This window comes from Cheilinus undulatus, linkage group 4 (genome assembly GCF_018320785.1).
Source record: "Cheilinus undulatus linkage group 4, ASM1832078v1, whole genome shotgun sequence".
In the NCBI taxonomy this organism is placed as follows: domain Eukaryota; kingdom Metazoa; phylum Chordata; class Actinopteri; order Labriformes; family Labridae; genus Cheilinus; species Cheilinus undulatus.
The window spans coordinates 22,149,177-22,170,002 of record NC_054868.1 but is presented as its reverse complement, the minus strand read 5'-3'; the positions used below and the strand labels follow the sequence as shown (position 1 = coordinate 22,170,002).

The window sequence follows — 20,826 nt, the reverse complement described above, 5'->3', positions numbered from 1 at the left end:
CCCAACTGCTTCCTAGGAGAAAAGCATTAAGCTAACTTTAGACTTTTTCATTTACTCAATTTTGAAGACTGACTCTTAGATTAGTTACATCAAGTTTTTGTTTGCTACTCATTTTCTCCTATTGCTTGTGATGCAATGAAACATTCTTAAAAACTCATATAAAGTATCAAATTTAAACTTAAATATGGCATATTGAACGTTTTTAAGCTCACCTCAAGTGTATAACTCCATATATCAGCTTAAAGGTTATTATTTTTTATTCACCTGAAGGCACTAATGTAAACTATCTTACCTAGCTCATGTAAATCTACCCCATCATTGCATACCTTATACTTTCTGATCACATCAACTGAGCATCCTTTCACCCTTTCAACTGCAAACTAAGCAAACATGGCCAACAAAGCTTGTTCTGATTCTAATGGTCAAACTTTGCATAGTGAGTATGGGTTTAGTATGCTGTATACAAACCCTAAAAGAAGTCCGGTTTTTGAACTGTTACTAAGCTAAGGAGTAGAAATATATTAACGTTTTCCCAATTACTAAGACACATGTCTCAAAATCCTCTTCTCTTGTCTCCAAGCATTGCACACAAACTCCACTTTTCAAGCCATGTTCACAAAACCTCTTAACTAAGTCTTAATTCTGCTCAAAATCATCATTATCCCAATCACTTCTTGCATTGGCTGGTCACTGGAATGTAACTATAAATCAAGGGGTCCATACACATCCAAAACTGTTTGTGTGCACACAGTGAGGAAACGTTTTGTGTTTCTGTTTGTGGGTTGAAATTGTGGAATAGTCTGAATTTGGAGCACAAGCAGTTTCCAAGCATAATCCAGTTGTTTTTTTTTTAAGGGACAAAGAGATGATTTTCACAAGGTGCAGGGAAAGGCTGTTAAACTATCAGTGGGTGTTAAATATTCACCTTGTTGATCATTATTTTTCTCTCATCTTCCATTTTTTCCAGAATGCATGTTGGGATGCATGATGCATGTTAAGGCACATAATTCTGCCATGAACTTATATTTTTGGTTAATAGAATATATTAATCAGGGGTTATATTTTAGAAAAGGTGAACAAATCCATATGTAACAGTACAATTATATATTTAACCGATGTTGTTCTATGTTTAGATAATGTGCAAAATATGTATACATTACTTTGTTTTAGATCTATGGAAGCTACATAATTAATGGCCAATGAATTATGGAGAAGGAGTGGGGGCACTCCCTACCACTCCCTTTTAAAATTCAAACATGTAAATTGTTGCAAGTGACACTTGTATTGCATTGTAGTTTCTATTTCAGGGATTCTCAAACGGGGCTAGGGACCCATTACAGGGCAGAAAATTTTCCAAGGACCCCCAAATAACCCTCACACTGATTAAACATATAGGCTGGTCTTCTGTTGCTGTTATCAATAAAACCAAACTGGAGATAGCTGTCATATTTTCTCATTTAAGCTGGTTTGGGCCTAGATTTACTTGATGAAGTAGATGCGCTTAAATATTTATCCATTGTTGCTAGCTGGACCTGCACACCGTCCCGAGCAAAGTGACTGATGTGGGAAAAGTGATAGATTTACGTGATTTGTCACAGTCATATCTGAGTTTTTATTGGCCCAAAGCTGACTTACATGGGAGCCACTGGTTTAGTATGGTTGTTTTATGGTGCTGTGGTCCCTATGTGTATTTGTATGCTTTTTAATGACATGACATTACTTTGATAATTTATTTTGAATTATTTCACGGACCCCCAAGCTGTGGCCCACGGACCCCCAGGGGTCCCCACAACCTAGTTTGAGAACCACTGCTCTATTTTGTGTACAATTACTATTTTTGTATGCCCATTCTGCCCTCCTTTTACATACTCTAGAAGTTAATTTTCATCTATCAGCAGAATTGACCAACTAATGGAATTAAACTTAATGCCTAACTAAATAAATTATATAAAAGAATAACTTGCTCGTACTCTGCTATGTATTTGTAATGTTTACCATTACATTAGGGGCAGGTGATTATTGTGAAGGCCGGAACCGCACACTTCCGGTCTGGTTCTAGCGGTCTGCGGTATCTCGACAACACGAACTCTCCTCGTACGAGTGCCCTGATGCCCCAAAAACGTTGCTGGCAACTGCTTAACTGCATGTATGTGACCCACGAGAGAAAGAAATAAGTACCCCACTGATGTTTTTGGCATGAAAAGAAGACCGTGTCACTGGATAATTCAAGGTAATCTTCATTCAGTTAGAAGTCAGCTCGACGAAAATAAACGATAGGGTGTCAAACTTGAGCGAAAATGGGGGTGAGCTTTTAAGCTAACGTTGTCTTACTTTGAAAAATTAACTTTACCATAAAAGTACCGTCAGTAAATGAAGACAGCCTGGGTTAAGTACTCTAAGCTCCACGACTACCCAGACCCTGCGTTGACGTTGCTGAAATGATGTCAGAAGAGGTACTCCTCTCCCAGCTTAGCAGCCCCGGCTAGCTGCTGCTAGCAAAACTTTGTTGCTAAAGCTGTTAAGTTGTACCCCACAGACGAAGTTCGCCTCCATTCATTTTCGTGGGGCATGACATTGTTCTTAAGGCACGATAGGACACTTGTCCACTTAGACATCCTTATACCGTCCATGTCTTAAATGGTAGAGTCTCTTCATAGTTCACTGAAATGCTGATTTAACCTGGGAGGTGCTTGTCTGTTTTTTTTGTTTGTTTGTTTCTGACCAAAAGCCGATAACAACTGACGCTGTTGTAGGATGGGGGGTGTATTTTAACTGCAGTGAATGTGTGTCTGAATGTGTTTCTGACTGAACGGACTCTCCCTATGATATACTCGAAAAACTTGGTCAAAATCACACACATTGTTTGAGAAAGTCCGGTTTGCTTTTCTGTCCCACCCTTCGATAGCTTGCAAGACTACAACGAGGGGTGGTTGGTGTAGAGCTCTGAAACTGGTCCGCTGCAAGCGAGTTGAATTCGGGGCACTAATAACGGGAATACTAACATAAATCATCTTCAGATTGGCCTCTGTCTACTGGATAAGTTGCTAACTAACAATGCGGTGTTACGTCACCGAAATGGTGGACGCCGCTGCATGCGGAGCTCCTGTGCTTATATCTTTATTTTTATACACCAAACGGAGTGTAAAACATATATCCAGGGGTGGAGAGAACACTTGAATCTTTTAGTGTAGTAAAGGTACGGTAACTTTGATCCACATTCACTTAAGTAAAAGTAAGATTACTGGTCTGTAAATCTATTCTAGTATGTGGGGACGCACTGGTATCACAAATTTTCCGACTAAGTCCAGTAGCCTACTTACATTTGGGTACTCACTGATACCGAGTACAAATATAAGTACTTAACAATACCATAACTGTTTATAAAAATCAATGTTTTTTTTTTCATCTGCTGTTCTTCATCTATCCTCCTGACAATTTATCAGTGCATAGTTTTCATTCTCTAGTTTTGTCATTTTCATTTATGTTGAAATATCACCAAACTGCAGACAAGGTTCCAACTTTGACTACATGCTCACAAGATGAGAGGCTAACTTCATGCATTAAAATGGAACTGATCTGCAATGTTTTATGAGTATAAATACTTAAAGCAAACACACATGTTGTCCAATCAAGGCACATGTTTAAAAAAAATTAATGTGCTTCTTTAGCCCCTAGAACAGTGGGTTTTTCAACCTTTTTTGTGTACAAGGCTCATCTAAGTTCAAGGCACACCATATCCATATAAAATAGCCTCTTTAAAAATGTTGCAGTATTCTAAGTTGTTGTATAGTTGTAGTAATAACATGGTTGTACACATTCCCATAGTACTCCAAGTGTTGCCTCAACTATTTTAGAACCACTGCCCAAGAGACAATGTTATAAGGGGTGGTAGTATCAAACTCCTTACATGTCATCAGTAGTCATCGACAGTATTTAGGTAAATGCATGTTTGAAATCTAAGAACCATAAAGGGCTGAAACATTACATTAGAATGTAAGGTTGGTGTTTTATTTTCAGATCTTGCTGATGATTTTCATCACGTTCTGAGAGTTATCCCATTACACTCTGTATGCTTCTGGAAAATCTCTGTCTGAAGGGCCTTGAATCCCTAGCACTTAAACCTACCCCTGAATTTCAACATCAATCGGGAAACTCCTAGTTGTGAATGTGCAAAACATCAAGGTTGAGGAAAGTGGCAGGGGCAAGGGTATAAGCGTGTCTCTTGCTATGTGCCTCTGAACATCATGTGGTACCCTTTGACACACTAACCGGTGCTATTTACAATACTTCACTTAAAGTATACATAATTTAAAGTAAAACTACAGATTTAAGAAATGACAGAAAAAGTACAAATACAATAAAAAGCTAATCAATCAGTAAAGTGAGTAAAAGTAATTACTTTCCATCCTTGATATTATCCTGTTTGCCCCACTGTAGCTTGTGTTGCTATAATTTGACATAGGTGGAAGGTGACTCTAAAAAGTCTGTACACACCCCTGTTAAACTGCCACATTTTTGTGATGTTATAAAAAGACCAAGGCATCATTTCAGAACTTTTTTCAACTTTGATATAACTCATAACATAGGTGGTTAGAACTGGTTATAAAACTATACACACCCTGAGACCCATAGTACAAGCACCTTTTGATTTCATGACAGCATTCAGTCTTTTGTGTTTAGATTCTCTCAGTTACCTATCCAGGCTTGAAAAAAATGTTTTGTTTTTTTCTCTTCCTTTCAAAAGCGTTTAGCCCTTCTTATTTTAAGGGCATTTCGCTGACAAAGCCCTCTTCAGGTCATCCCACAGATTTTCAGCAGGATTCAGGTCCGGGCGTTGGATGGGTCATTCCAAACTTTTTTCTTCCTCTGGCATTATTTGGTAGATTTAGATGTATACTTTAGGTCAATATCATGCTGAAAGCTAAAAATTCTTTCAGATCTGTGAAGGTTTTGTGTAAAAAAATGACTGGTGTTGGAAACTGTTTCCAGTTCACCCCCCCCTTACTAAAACCTCTGCTTGAGCTGTAGAAAAAGATCCCCAAAACATGGTGCTCCTAAAAGATTCTGGTTGTTTTTCAGGTGAATTGTATATGTCACAGGTTACATTAAAGGTAGTAAAAGTTCTGAAATGATCAATCTAACATCACAAAATGTGTCATTTAACGGTGTTGTGTAGACTTAATAGAGCCACTGCACATTGTTTCTTGTTCTGTGAGTATGACAGAGAGTAGCAATGGACAGCAGATGGCAGTATCACATTTTCAAAAGTTGCTTTACTGAGACTCTATATTCTAACCCTGATGGAAGATCATGGTTAGGAATGTTGTCCTCAGTTCAGCAGAAACCAGCCTTGGAGGGCATCTTTTTCAAGAGAGGAGGAGAACTAATGAGACTAAGTAGACTAGAAATACTACCTTCTTGACATTTTAATGAATAAATTGTGGCTGTAATTTTCTTGGTTGGTTGTCACATATTAAGTTGGCGTGATCGCACAGTAATGGCCCATAGCTCTGCATGCTATTTGTTTCATCACGGTGAATAACTTTATGAACTAGACAATGCAGTATTTGAAGAAATTGTGCTGTAAATGCTGCGTGCTAAAAGGGCTGAAGCTTTACCTCTAATGTTGCATCTAAGAAAGCTGTATAAGATATATTGTAGAAAGGCTGACACTAGACTGCTAATGCTGCATCTAAGAGAAGGAATTATAGAAGTAATCGCTGAAATATGCTGAATATATTGTGGAAAACTTTGCATCAAACTGCTAATGCTACAACTGAAAAAAGGTTAAATAATCCTATTCTAACCCATGATAAATTGTTTTACTTTTACAACTGGGCTGAATGACTCGAGAAAAAAAATAATATTGCTTCATTTTTTCTATATTGCAATTTAATATGCAATTATTTTTAAGATATTTTTCTTCTGTGTTAAGCACAAGCAATAAATTGTTTAATATTATAACTGACAAAATAAAGATAGATTAAACTAGGTGTGAACTAAGGCTAATTGTGATTATTTTGACTCGTATGGCAAACTCTAAATGAATTGTGGTATTTAAAGGAATGATCACAATAATGTATACCAGTTAAATGTAAGATGTATTTGAACTGGTATTATGACACACATTTAAGGTTATAGAAATGTAGTATCTTTTTTTGCTCAGACTCTATTAGAATATCAGAAATGTATTGAAATTCCCATCATAATATCTCCAGAGTTGTCAGATTAGGTGTTTTGTTCTACTAACAGAGCTTTAGTCTAGGATGAGTTAGATTCCTTTCAACTTTATGGTGTAATATAGATATTTTTCTTTAGCCTGTGAGAGAACATTTAAATGAATAATAATCATGGTTCTGTTAATTATTAAGAAGGAAGGAAGGATTTTTGCCAGTTTTTTAACAAAATTGTACTGACTGTAGTGAAATTAATCACAAGAAATCGCCTTGCTTTTTAAAAAGAGACCAACAGGACAGTCTGCATTCTTAACAAAGCGAGTCTTAATTTTTAAGGCCTTTAGGGCATGATTTTTTTTATTATTTAGCATTATTATTAAATCATTTACTGGTACTTTTTGACTTTTGAAACTTTTACCTTGAACCATTTTGATAAATTGAGGAAGCTTGAAGCCTCCAGGTCCCTGAACTTCCTCAATAAACACAACCGTTTAGAGACGTGGCACACTGTAGTAGGCTGCATCGATTTTATTGCCGTGTTCTCATTTCACCTCCGACCGCAGCTGTGTCTGATCAAGATTGGTATTTTTAGGGCTACAAGGGACTCAAACAGTTCTGACCAATAAGATGAAGGGATGCAGATGGTGCTGTCTGTTTGAGGAGTTGAGGCCAATGTTCATCTGTTACTGTGTTTGTGCTTATCTGTGTTGGTTTGTGGGAGTGTACAGGCCTGGACAGTGGCTGATTGTTACTGTGATGATTAACAAAGTGCAGGAGAATGAAAGTAACAACCACCCACTCGGGTCACAGGAGTATGTTGTCAAGAATTATTTCCTTTAAGCATTTCCGCAATAAACTCCTTTTAACTTGTGCTTTCTCACCCACAATCGTCCACAAAGGATGATTGCACCGCACACCGAGGCACCATGCATCGAAGCACCGCGCATCGAAGCGCTGCATGTTTGGTCTGACCGAAGGCGAGCCAGTCTAGAGTGCTGCGCCACAGCATGCAGCCCTGATTAGCAGGCAGAGATCATAGGAGAACTGCGAGTTCAGGCAGGAATAGTATGTCAACAGCGGACTACTTTACTTTTGGGGCTTAATTTATCATCCATTCCGGTATAAGTCCATGATATTATTGGTTCCATCATTGGGTGAGTACATTAGGGAGTTAAAAGGTTAATGTTTGATCAAAGGATCTGTGGTTTTATACAAAATTCTTTGGCAAAATATCCCCAAAAGTTAACTTTTCCTTGTCAATGGCACCGTTGTAGCTCTGTGACCCACTGACCTCTCTATGACCCTTTGCTCTTGCTGCAGGATGAGACGCAGCGTTGATATAGTGATGAATTACGATTGGGAGTCCGTGCATTGTGTTTTATTTTGAAAGAACCGGATATTCTATGCTTGGGACTTCCTCTTCTGGACCTTTCTGATCGACAGGTATTGACCCGGTTTGGCAGCGGCTGGCGATGAAAATAGACCTGCAGTGTATCTCGAACGAAGCGGAGCGAAGTGTCGGTCCAGGCACACGCTGCTGCCGGTCTGGAGCGCTGGCTGTGGAAATGCTCTGATAGACTGGAGAGGGAGTGATTTGCTCCGCAGTATGATTCGCTGGCGGTTCACGGCGTGTTCGCTGTATATGGAAATTGGAGGTCAGGCTCATAAAGATAAGAAAACATCAATAGAGAGCTCTGTTGTGTCACTGTCTACTTCCTGGTTGAGAAAGGAGCGAGGGGCATTGGGGGCCTCGTTCAAAATTTTTAGGTCCCACACAAGGACCCCTTGAGTTTGGAGCGCTCTATGCAACCACCTATTCCTGATCAGAGAGTTGTATATTTTACTTTTAAAGGCCAATACATCAGCTGTCTATAACAACAGAAAGGTTCAAATCTGTGGATACCGATGTCATGACAATATAATATTGTGCATTCTTATAATACAACTTTTCTTCAAGATGCTGGAGGTGCCAAATCATAATTTTGCAAAAGCAACAAAATGGCAACGGCCGGCTCTGCACAGTGACAACTAATATCAGGGGATGGGAATGGGCGTCAATACAGTAAAATCAGATCCCAGGTATTTGAAAATTGCCCCGGTATTGCTTTAAACGTTATGAAGACAGTGCTTAAATAATGCCTTGAGGATGCATGTCTGTTTCTAGCAGCAGCACACTACCTGTGTGTGAAGATGCTTTAAAGGGATGACAGAACTCCTGTAAATTATGTTGGTCTATTTGTCATCAAACGACATTAGTCTCAGTCTCATCTCGTCATGTGAACTTTGCCGAGATGCTAGCTTTGTTAAGTAACAATCTTCCCTCTTGTTCTAACTTCTTTCAAACTATTGACAGGAAATTTGAATAATATAAACTTAAAGGAAAGAGATCATTATTTTGTTGTAGAGCCAAAGAACCCTTCTTGTGGCCCTTCATGATGTTGTTTGATACCGTGTTAAAATGCCCAATGCGGTGTCTTGAAGTTAGGAGTTTTTCTGATCAAATTAGCACCTACACGTTTATTTCCTTATACTATCACTGCTTTCTTTCAGTGGTTGGTCCTGACCTACTGAGAGAGAAAAGTTTTAAAAAGTTGGTGCTTGCTCTTAGAGAGTCAGCACCTGCAGTGTGCACAGCTCCTTGTTACTACCTGGCACATGACGTAATAAGGAGGTATTATTCTGTTTATTCAAGCAGAGCTTGTCTGCTTCAATCAAACTTTTTATCTGCTGACTGCCAGATCAAACTTCCAGATATATGGTTTGAACACAAATGACTGTCTGTCTCTCACATCAGCGTGACTTTTTGTTGATAAATCTGTAAACGAACCGTGCTGCCGTGCTGTGACTTCATACAACCTATTTGAATGAAACAAGCTGTGGAAAAAAAAGCTGTGACAGAGAGAGGAGCAGGGGCACTCCCAGTGCCACTTTTATCCAAACAAAATCATGAATCTTTGTTGAAAGTTGAAGATGTTTTTTTTTTCAAAGTTCTTTAGAACAAAGCTGATGTGAAATGGGCAGTCAATGTCCTTTCTTTGCTGTGTATGCATGCTTCTTTCTATCTGGACTGTACATCTGCGGCACTCCCCAGTACCGCAACCCCACCCCCAACCTGCCATTGCCCGACCGGCAGGATCTAGGTCGAATGAGGGCTCATCATACTAAAATAATACTTGTAATGATACTGCTTCAATACTTGATACCTAATAGATCAGAAGCAGGATGTTTAAAAGGAATGATCACAATTTGGAAATGATAGTTTATTAATAAACAACCCAAGGAGTAAAAAAAAAAAACATCAAAATAAAGTTAGTTATTTGATATTAACTCCTTTATTTATTAGGGGCTCTTTTCTCATATTGTATGCTTTTGCAAAACTATGAGACTCACTGATTTTACATAGTTCCTTTTTAGAGACATGTTTAATACATAATACCATGTACATCAAGACTAGTAGCTAATCTGCTGGTAAATGTATATATAGAATCTCCTTTGAGTCAAATGAAATCTGATATTATAAAATGTAATACATAAAATTATATGCATTCTAAGCCTGCCCTGCACGATGCTCATACTATTCTATAAAAACAAAAACAGATTCCATAAATTTATGAGCAAGCTTTTACACTTAAATGTTGCTCCAGAGACCTAATGGTATTTTATTTATGTATAATCATTGTTCATTCTAGACACTGATAGGTTCACAGAGGGAGCATGACTTTTTATCTTTTTAACTGACCATTTAATCCCACGCTATAGAGCCTCTATAATAAAACATACCATAAATTAGTAGCCTTACTGTAAGCTGTTTAGCTATTCAGTGTTTTTAGAAGCACCTGAATGAGACACCTAATACGTTAGCTTGTAAATTTGTTGCTTTGGAATTCTGTGTGCCGTAAAGAATTGTCAGCGTATAGAGGCTGAGCCATTACTTAGCTATGTCTGTGAAATAATGCTGTTTTTATATGCAGCTTACCTAAGGTACAAAAAGAGTGACAGCCTCCTGCTGAGTAAAAATGATGATGAGAGCAGGTGGGATGTCCATTAGTATTTATGTGATCACATAGCACACTTTCCAGGGATCAAGGGATAAGTTAATACATTATTTTTGGCCTTTATAAACTTTACTTTCAACTTCAAGTACTTTATTTGTCCTTAATTGGGCAATTTATCATACAGATGTGGGAAGTATTAGAAATATAGAGGCCACATAAAAACTTGAAGGGAGTACATAAAACATATAAGAGCATAATACATATGCATTTAAGGCCACAAACTACATAAAACACTTATAAACAAATAAAATAGCAACAAGGAATTGGTTAATTATCACATTGGGCTATCACTAAATACAATAAGCTACCTCTTCCTACTGGAGTTAAGAAGAGAGATAATGGTAGGAATAGAGGAGAGCTTGTGTCTGTCGGTTTCAAGTCTGTTATAATACTTTTTCATGAGTTTTATTAACGTAGGAGTTAAATTTCAGTAGTGGCCTTATGTGGCTTACTGTCCTCTTGGAGGGTGTCAATGACTGTATGACTTCTGGACAATAGTCAGGTTAGCAGTCTTCCCCATGATTGCAGTTGTGTGTACTGATTAAGGCTCAGGAAACCTTTGTAAACTGGACTTTCCACAATATTTTTATATTTTGAGACAGTGGATTCTGTAATCGGTTATCATGAACATTAAAACAAAGAAATCTTGACATATTTACCTTTGTATGAGATGAATTTAGAAAATAAAGAAGTTACCTTTTTAAAGTAAATCATTGGAAAACTGAACTTTAACATGGTACTCTAATTTTCTGAGATGCACCTGTATATTTTTTGTACATGTAACGATAATTACTGTAATTAAAAATAAATCTTACATGTCTTGAAACAAGAAAATACGCATCAGTTTCTTGCTTTAACCCCAGATCTGATGTTTAGAATTTATAGTTTACCTTTTTTTCTCCAAAAATCAGGAGATTTTATTGCTCAAAAAGGTAAAGATTCACATATTCACAGTAGTTTAGGGAAATTAAAACTGTTTTTGGAAGTAGCATGTCCCCTAACCTCCCATGTAAGCTCTGTTTTTAGACCTTGGTATTTCTCAAACCCTATCTTCAGCCTTGGAAACAACTCTATAACTTTTAGTTATCTTATATGAAAGAGATGTGGAGAGCCATTTAAAAACCTTCACACTGGGCAAAAAAATAAAACAAGCCAGAGAGTAAAAATGACAATCACATAAATATTGATATTGTTTGGGGCAGATAAAGACTAAAGGTGATATAAAGGGAAAAACATGTAAAAACCAAGCAAAATGTAATTAAGGCAGAACTTTAGCAGCGTTTTCAGGACAACTGAGTAAATGATAGGTCTGTGCTTTGATAGATCATGTCCATGTCTGTTTAAATATTTACATTTCTTATCAAGTTTATAAAAACACACAACTGTGTTTAGTAGATGGAAAATGGCTTTACCTGCCACGTTCTGTGTTTACTCTTTAGGTCATTTACATTGGTAAACCAGCTAAGAATCTCCAAAGTCTGATGCTGACATTGAATTGCTTTGTCATGAAATTCAAGGAGCAATTTAAGATCTTCGAGGCTTGAATTTGTCACAGAATAGCACAAAATTCGCTTTTCTCATCCCCTTTCAGCTCTCTTCCATTTAACATTTAGAATCATGTTGAAGGTGAAGCTGGACCGCATCCTGGGGATGAAGTGACCCTTTAAGTTTGTACTCTGATGACGAAATAGCCCCTTGGATTTCTTTTTTCACAACAAACATTCAGCCAATCACAGGCTTGAATAAAAACCAATCCAGCCCCCTCTCTCATGCAGCCCCTCCCCCAGCTGTATGTGTATGTCACCCTTCCTCCCCCTCTTCCTTTCTCTCCTCTCGCTGCTTGCTGGCTCGTGCATGCCTGCCCTCCATTGCCTAATGCAGCTGAGCAAAAGAGAGCAGTAAAAAGAGAAAAGGACTGGGGTGGGGAAAAAATCAACAGAGAGCCATTTTAGCTGAGAATCTGTGGAGACGTGGGATGGAAAAGCATCCGGGCTCTTTGTTCGTAAACCCTCATGTGAGTCAGATGGCTTCTCTCTGTCTTTATTCACTCTGATGTTTTTTTTTGCCATCTTAATCGTCATGTCCTTCCTTCCTCCCTCTCTCACTGCCTATCACTACTTCTGTTTGAGTCTGTCTTTACAGTAGCCCTGTCCTCGTCCGTTGCTGTGTCATCCCTACCTTTGCCTTCTGCATGCGTCCCACCCCCCATACATAGCTCTGGCCGCTGATGCTGTCTTGTGATGCTTGAGTTGAAGTCACAGTGTGCTGAATGAGAATCGGGTTAAACCACAGGATCTAGTCCCTGAAGGCGTTTTTGTTTGACCTGACACATGAGAGTGGGACAAAGGCACCACTAGCCCATTGTCATAATTTCACTGAAGCTTGTCCATATGTTTTGATTTACCTGGAATGATTAGCATTGAGCAAAAACGCCTAACAAGAGCAATGAGTTAAAAAGTTAAAGCAATGCTTCTTCAGGGCATTCAGACAGACAAGGAAACTTCTCCGTTATCAAACCCAACAATGCTACAACTACTAACAAAATACTTCAGTACATTGCCTCAAAAGTGTGTGATTTTAACACTGATATCAGTGAGGAGAAAGACATATTCAAATCACAGAAAACAAAGCCTTTTTGAAAAGGTTCCTTTTTTATCTCGTTGAATGGAAGAAAATGGTATTTTGGCCAGTTTGGGCTGCCCCTAAAAGTGAGCTGCTGTCATTGGTCAGGGGGTCATAGAAAAACAAAACCATGAAGAAGCCAACGTTGTGTAGTCTGTTGACCCTGTCTGCTGCATTGGAGACAGGTGGCCTTGGCACTGTTGCATATTTAGTCTGGCAGATTTGTGATGAGAAGTGCATCTCCTCCCTGTGTTTTTTTTTATAGTGGTAAGTGCAGTCTCCAAAAAACCTAAGGTTAGCAGCAACTGTGAAATAGCTACTTAGCTAGCTGGCTAACTAGTTAGCAGTTACATGCAGGTGTTTAAAGCCAATTCTATCAGCCTAAAGGAAAAGACGCTGTGAGGGGCAATGTAAAACTTCTTTCTTGTTTTCTACATATTTATACTAAGCTAGAGCTGGGCGATATGGCCTAAAATTGATATCCTGATATATTTTTGCTATATCCCAATACACAATATATATCGCGATATTTTGAAATGTCCTCTCAGGAGCTGTACTATGTTAAATTCAGCCACAAATAGCACTAGTTTGTTGATTAAAATAGACTGTTCTATTAGATTTTACATAAAATTGTATGCAGAAGGGCAAAAATCAATATAAAGTCAAATTTAGCAGTTTTATTTTAAAAGGACTTCACTCAATCTTTTACTGATAAATCAAAAATTCATAAATAATGAAATACTCTGTATTTTACAGTGTATGGAAAGTCCTGAAATGTTTTCTGTGGTATGTTTACTCTTGCTGATTATAAAATGATTGTTTTCCTCATTAAGGTTGAAGCAAACCTCCACAAAACTCACCAATGCTGCATTCAGCCAATGGCCTGCAGTCTAGTCCACCAATCAGGCTCACAGCTGTGATTATATTAGTCCATTATCTGTGCTGATGAACGTTTGACCAGTTTCTGACAAGTTCATAACATGAGAGCGTCTTTAGACCTTATTCAAGAAACTGTCCTGTGTGATCATGGAGGAAAACAAGCTTGTCTGGAGGAACATTTTAACACCACGTTGTCAGTGTTTTGAACTGTTAGACTGAGATAAGGCTCCGTAGTTGTGGAGAAGTGGATCACATTTGTCCGTTGCTGGGCCATCTTCTCTCTAAAATGTACGACTCTTGCAGGGAGTTTTCAGCAAAATGTTTGCGCTCAGGCAAATCACGTATTCTGGGTTAAGTGTCTTTATGAGATTTTTAAATCCTGGCTTTTCAACTACACTGGGCTCATGTCTTGAGCAATGTGTTGTGTTACTGCTGCCGTTATCTCTGAGTCATCTTACAGCGTATTTTAAGAAATACCACCTGAGTTCGACCTCTTCCTTTTCAAAGTTGAACGACTGCTCAACGCTGCAGATCCAGCACTGTTTCTCATTGTCCGTCCCTGAACGCAGCTAACTCTCTGCTAACTCCCCACTAGCTGCTCTGTTTGCCTTTCTCTCCCTTGCTTCTCTCACCACTGAAACAAAATCACATGTGCGGAGGAGTTTTCTGGATGGGTGAGGGAGAGAGAGAGCTCTCTGCTGTGAGAGATGCATTCAAGGACAATGGGAGAAGCGAAACTCATGCTGATGGCTCAAAACTTCCACATAATTTATACTCGATATTTGCGATATAGTCATTTTGTACATCATACGCGGCAAAAGCTGCGATACATCAAGTATACTTGATATATCACCCAGCCCTATTCTAAGCAGTAAGTCTTCTTGGTTGCACTTCTGTGATTTGAACATTGCAGTAGGCTGTATTCAATCTAAACCTAGATTGATTGCCCAGACTTATTTTTATACAAGGTATGGCTGTTAAAAAACAAGACTAATAGTGTAATGCAATTTTATTGAACATAAACATTTTTCAGTGTCCTTCAATATATTCCTCATCTGCATCAACACACTGCTGCATTCAGGTCTTCCACTGATCAAAGCAGTGCAGTAGTTCTTCTTGGGACAGTTGTCTCAGAACCCCTGTTGTTCTTTTCTTAACTTCTGGCACAGACTCAGCATGTTTCTTTGAGCACAGATTTCAAACCATTTTTCCATTGTTTCTCAATGCACTGACTGCCGTTTTATCTCAGGATCGTACTGGAAGATCCAAGTTTCATCACATGCAATCACTCCGTCTAACATTATTTGGGTTTCTTTCAGTTTGTTTCAAAATTTCTCCACAAATTGGCTCGTGTTTTTCCCTTTGATCAGTAGTCTAAAATTTTGGGACAACTTACAGCACAAACTTTTGTCAGTTCAAATTCTTTTGCCAAATTTGTTGAACTGCCTCTGTCAATGATGACTACTTCTGCTATCATTCCTATACTGAGTCGTCGATCATTTCTAATAATTTGTTCAATGTGTTGAAGGTTTTCAGAACTTTTTGATGTGCATGGGGGTCTAGAACATCCACCGTCTTTGACATCCTCTCAATTTCAAGTTAATCTGCTGCTTAACTTTTAAGCTAATTAATTTCTTATGCCTTAGTAAAATCACATACACTTCAATCAGTAGCTGTCAGTAATCTAAAGATGTCACTTATTGGAAACTTACTGCAGTTGTGCCTGAATACTCAACCTTTAATATACAATACATGGTGTGACTGTGAACTAGGGCTCAGTGATTTGTGAAGACAATCTAGTAGCATTTTTTTTCTCTCAATATTGCGATTGCAATTTAATATGCAACTATTTTAAGGTTCCACATCTTATGTATTTTTCAACAAACACAAGCATTAAATTATACATCTATATTATAATCAGAACAATATTAGATAAAGTAAACTAGGGATAAAAGATTTGAAAAAAAATCTAATTGGGATTTTGGTTCATATAGAAAATTTGGTATCAGTTGCTCTAGTGAAGGGATGATTTTTTTTATGATATTCTTGTTCTGATTAAGAAAATCATATAAATGAACTGGAAAAGTAGTAATGTGTAAACGATTCTATGAAAAGACACTTGAATGTGTGCATAATGTGTAGAACAACAAATCTCTGCTGCCAAAAAAAAAAAAAAGTATTAAACTGGTGTTTAGACACATTTCAGGTTCAGGAAATATTGCACTATCTGCAGTTTGAAGGAAGCAGATGAACATTTTTAGTCATATTTTTAGTCGATTAAATTGATGCTGTTAAGAAGAGCAAGAAGTCAATGTGATAGAAGTTTAAAGTCATACATAACTGAAAACAGCGATCCCAAAGCTGAGCTTGTTATACACATCAGTCGTTGAAATTCCTTCCTCTTATAGTGTCCTTTTTTGTTTCCTATTACATTTTTTCTTATGCATACATGCAACAAATTAATACGTTTCACGTTCAGTTTGCAAATCAATGGCCAACAATGTCGCCGCTAAACGTCAAAGTTTCAAATAGGGGTGTGATGAGACACTTGGCTCACAAGACAAAACGAAATTTTGAAATTAAAAAAAAATGGATAACAGATGATGACTGGATTCTTTTTTTAAGTGAGGGAAGAATAGAATGTAAGATTGCAGGTCCGTTTTGAAAAGTTTGAACTATTAATCTTGTTGCACTGAATATCACTGAGCTATCTTTACATTTTGAAAAACATTTTTTGAATGTGAGTACAACAGACTTAAATGTAAAAGTTGCTTCACTCAAACTATTTCTCATCCTCTATAAGGAATAATCACAAGTAAACACTTCAGAAATTTGCTTGTCAATGACACACTTGCTGTAATCTGCAGGATATTTTTTTTTTTCTCATCATTTTGTGGTCTGTTTTTTTTACATTGGCTTTGACACACAACTCAAACATACTTCTCATTCACTTACCAGTGAGTGTGTGTATTAGACAACAAACAACAAAGCACGCTTAATAGCAACTATATCTGGTTTTTGGAGCATGCAAAGTGCTCTATGTTGGAGTTTTTTTTTTTTTTACTAAATTTACCCCTAGTATCTAGTGGACTGTTATGTTGTTCATGTCAAGTTTCTGATTGAACATGTAGCCAACAGCTGATTGATGTGTGACTGATGCAGCGAGATGAAGAAGAGGAGTAAATGTTGAGGAAAAAAAATTAAAAAACATCATCACTTTACAAGCTGTCTCTATTCAAGAATCTGCAAGTATTATGCACTGTATTCTTCTCAGTGTGACTCCACATGGGTATTTAGCAGCAAAAGATTCATTACACAGGCTGAGGATTTGTTAAATTTAGTCTGCTGGGAAGATGCGGCTCAGATACGTGAGGAGTTGTTGGGGGGATTCAAACAGGTCACATGGGATCAGCTGTGCATTGTTTCTTTACTAGCTGCCAGTGCCTGAAACATTAGCAGGGCACGTTCCACTAAAATTGGACTGATTCGTGGCAGATGCTGCACTGCGTCTATGCAGTCTGTTTATCTTGTGAGACATTTTTAGTCAATCTTGTTGCACGAGATCTCATCACACCCCTTATTGCAAGTGACAGTTATTTTCTTTTTTCTAGATTGCCATAAAAAAATCACTCGGATTTGTATTTTCCATGAGGATAAACATGATCAATTTAAAATTTGTGCTCGTATAGTCTGTTAAACTGTTGTGATTTGTGGGAGTAGGTTTTTGACAAGAGCACAAAACACATAACAGCCTGTAGATAATTTTTTACAATTTTGACCACATGATTTTTACAAACAGTCCAACTGTTAATAAGCACCATCTGACAGGGCCCTAGAGCAACTTTTTATTCTGGTGTCATAAAAACCAGTACTGTAGTTGGTTGGAATAGCACGTAGTTTGGTTTTAACCTGATTATTTAGGTACAGTATTGATTTTATCAGGACCTTTCATGTGGGAGACTAGTTGTTTTTATATACATAGCTCAGCTTGCTGTTTGGAAGCTTTTTTGCAACACCCCCCAAAAAAAAAAGTTATTCTAAACCTAATGATCATTTCATTAAATAAAAAAGTACTTTTCTGCATGCAATCCAGTGAGTCACAGAGATAATTTCATTGACTAAACATCACTAAAAATGTTTGTCGAGGAAGAAAAACTAAGAATAGAAAAAAAAGTCCAAAAGAGTTTTGATAAGAAGAACTGATGAAAAGTATGCGTATTTTTCAATAAGGAGACTAAATTAGACTAAAATTTTACTGCTGGACTGTCAGACATTCAAAATCTATGATATTTCTCCACTGTGCATATTATTTATCAAAACACAAGGAAAAATGTGTTCTTCAAACAAAAAAGTTTCACTATAGGATTTTTGAAGTCACTTAAAGAAAAATAAAGGTTTACTTTTGGCCAATTATGTAAGGACTATTATTGAGGAACTAAAACTGAAAAAAAAAAGTTTCTGAATTTTATCCAAGTAAAACTACAAGAAAACTATAAAGGTAAAAAATGACTAAAATCTGACTAAAATGATTAAAATTTTAACCTAAAGACTACATTGAAAAGATATGTTAAAACTCACACTGCAGCTGAGCAGCCAATAAGTAACAAACAAAAAGTGTAAAATGACGTGAGCTGTGCACCCTTAATGTTGTGGATTCTTGTTTGTCCCAAACCAAAGAGAAGCACAAGACAGAAAGCAGATGCTGGTTTCAGTTCCATATGTGTATTTGAGCAAGGACACAATTATCTTGTAGTTTGTTCAGATGCATATATCTTTCAAAATGCTTTGCCATCATGAGGTAGATCACACTCTGTACGGGAGAGGAGAGAGCGGACACATCTCTGCTCACAGCAGCGTCTTAAAAGTTGCATGATGTGTTCAGGTGAGCTCGGTACTCTGAAGTTTCCGACCTCCAATGTGAATAGTGCGCAGTGACACTGTTTAAAGTCGGACCTCCAACTCAGAAAAATGGAGGAAAAAAGTGTTAGATTTAATCGATCAAAATGAATGTTCATGTTATTTTCCCTGTATTTCATTTAGAAAATACAAAGTTTTGAACCAAGAAATCCAGAGTTTCGAGGCTGCCATCTTGCGATTCAGTTCGATGTCAATTTGATATTGATTTAAATGCTTTGATGTTGATTCAGTAAGAAGTAGAAATACACAGATGACCTGCTGACAATTTTTAATAATTATTTTCATTCTCATGTGAACACATGTGGTAGGTCACCTCACTTTTTTTAGCAATAAAACATCTGAAAATAAAAATTTGCACAATAATAACTTATTTGTGCATAAGGAGTACAAAAGTAAAAAACATGCCAGTCCTGTGTAAACACTGAAAAAGTAACGTGTATGTAAACTTTAATAACATTTCTTTCCTCTTGGAAATTGTGATTAACCTCACATAACTTGATTATGGTTGGTTGTTTGGTCGAGTGCGGCCTCCGTCCATAGAACACAAATCACACACACAGTGACCCCCACTGGCCAGGAGGTGAATCAATTCAGAGGATTTGCTGAATTGATATTGAATTGAGGGGGGAAATATTGCAATGCATCCATTAATCAATATTTTTACCCACCCTTAGATTACAGGATGCCGGTGTGTGTGTGTGTGTAATCTCATGCTTGCACGGCTCTGTTACACCTTTGTGTGAATTGCGCGTTGCAGAACGGAGACGGGCTTTCTTTTTCACCTTTATTGCAGAATCTCTGTGTAAAAATGGCTTTAGATATCTTTATTGTAACTACACTTACTGCTTGTAAAAGATTATAAGTCAGGTCAGCAGATAACTGAGAGTGTGGTCAAACATTAATCTACTTGTACAATTTCTAATGGTTGGTTCATTCTAAATGTATTTCCAATTGCACTTTTGCATGGAACAAACTGAAACTCAACCAAGAACAGCTGGGTGCTGCTCACAAAGTTTAACATTCCAAGAAATCTATTTTCAAAACCAATATGAATACAATAACCAGAGGATTCAGATACTTAAGAAACCAGCATCTCTGACTGATGAGATCACTAGATTATCTCTGTAGATAAACAGTGCAGCCATTTTAGTTTATTGATGATAGTTTCAGTTTTATTGTAGTGTGTGAGATACAGCTTGGTCTCTTTTATATCTTTTGAAATATTCTGCTGTCAAGACAAAATTGTGAATACATATATACTTTTAAAGTTTGCTGTGGTTTTATGGGAAAATATTTCATTGACCCAGTGTTATTTTGAGTCCAACACCTGTAATATCTTGGGAAAATGTGTTTTCGATATATGTGATTCTTAAAAACTCATTTAACTATGAAACTGCACTTGTTTCATTGAGGAAGTAACAGCCCATGCAGCATGGTTTCTCTGTAACATCTGGTAGTCTGTTAAAACTTTGGTATCTAATATTTCAGCAACAGCTTTCTGTTTCTTTCTGTGTAACTGAAATGTTATTTCTAGGATGTCTACAAGCAAAGCTAGTGTAAGTCAGGAACTCACTTGGACCAAAAACCTTAAAAGGTTTGGATGCACAATGTTTGAATTTTGTTGATGATCGGTATGCTGATATTTAGAGATTTATCTTAGCCATTACCAATATTAATACCAGTGTTCTCAAACTAAGTAACAATAGTTCATGTGTCTTAGTTACTTTTGTTTTTATTCATTTAGCCATAAGAGATCTAACTGAGACTTGCAATAGTGACTCTCTCTGTGCCACATGGCAGCTCTATTCCATTGCCAGCACCATCAAACTTAAAAGAGGATACCAGGTTGCATTGGGATTTAAAAACAAAAGACAGAGGTGAGCTGGACTACAAGCCAGTATGTAAGATGTGCTACATGGAGGTAGAATATTGTCGACATATCAGTTTTGGGTCATTTTTTATGCAAACCTAATTATTATTAATAATATTCCTGGTTGGAGGGTTTCTTGTTTCTTTTAAACAAAATAGGTTTTCTAACTAAAATATCCCTGCACGAATCAGTATCGAATTTAATTGAATGCAATTGTGAATCAAATCAAAACAGGACCTGCCCAAATCAGTTAAGGCAGTCAGTGGCGATACTCTGCCCTAGTTAAAACTCCATAAACTTAGTCACA

General features: G+C 37.3%; 1 protein-coding gene across 2 annotated transcripts in view; it reads left to right on the top strand.

The window, feature by feature from the left end:
* Positions 1 to 2,062: 2,062 nt before the first annotated feature.
* gne (glucosamine (UDP-N-acetyl)-2-epimerase/N-acetylmannosamine kinase) overlaps positions 2,063 to 20,826 on the top strand; it is a 35,377-nt gene continuing 16,613 nt past the window's right edge. Inside the window, exon 1 of one of the 2 annotated variants that reach the window (XM_041784842.1) lies at positions 2,063 to 2,230. Coding sequence is in view for 1 of the 2 variants with exons in the window: in XM_041784841.1 (XP_041640775.1) it covers positions 12,207 to 12,245 (39 nt within the window). In the remaining variant the exon portion in view is untranslated. Of the gene's footprint in view, positions 2,231 to 12,069; positions 12,246 to 20,826 lie in introns of those variants that run through there. The other variant, XM_041784841.1, reaches the window with a different exon arrangement.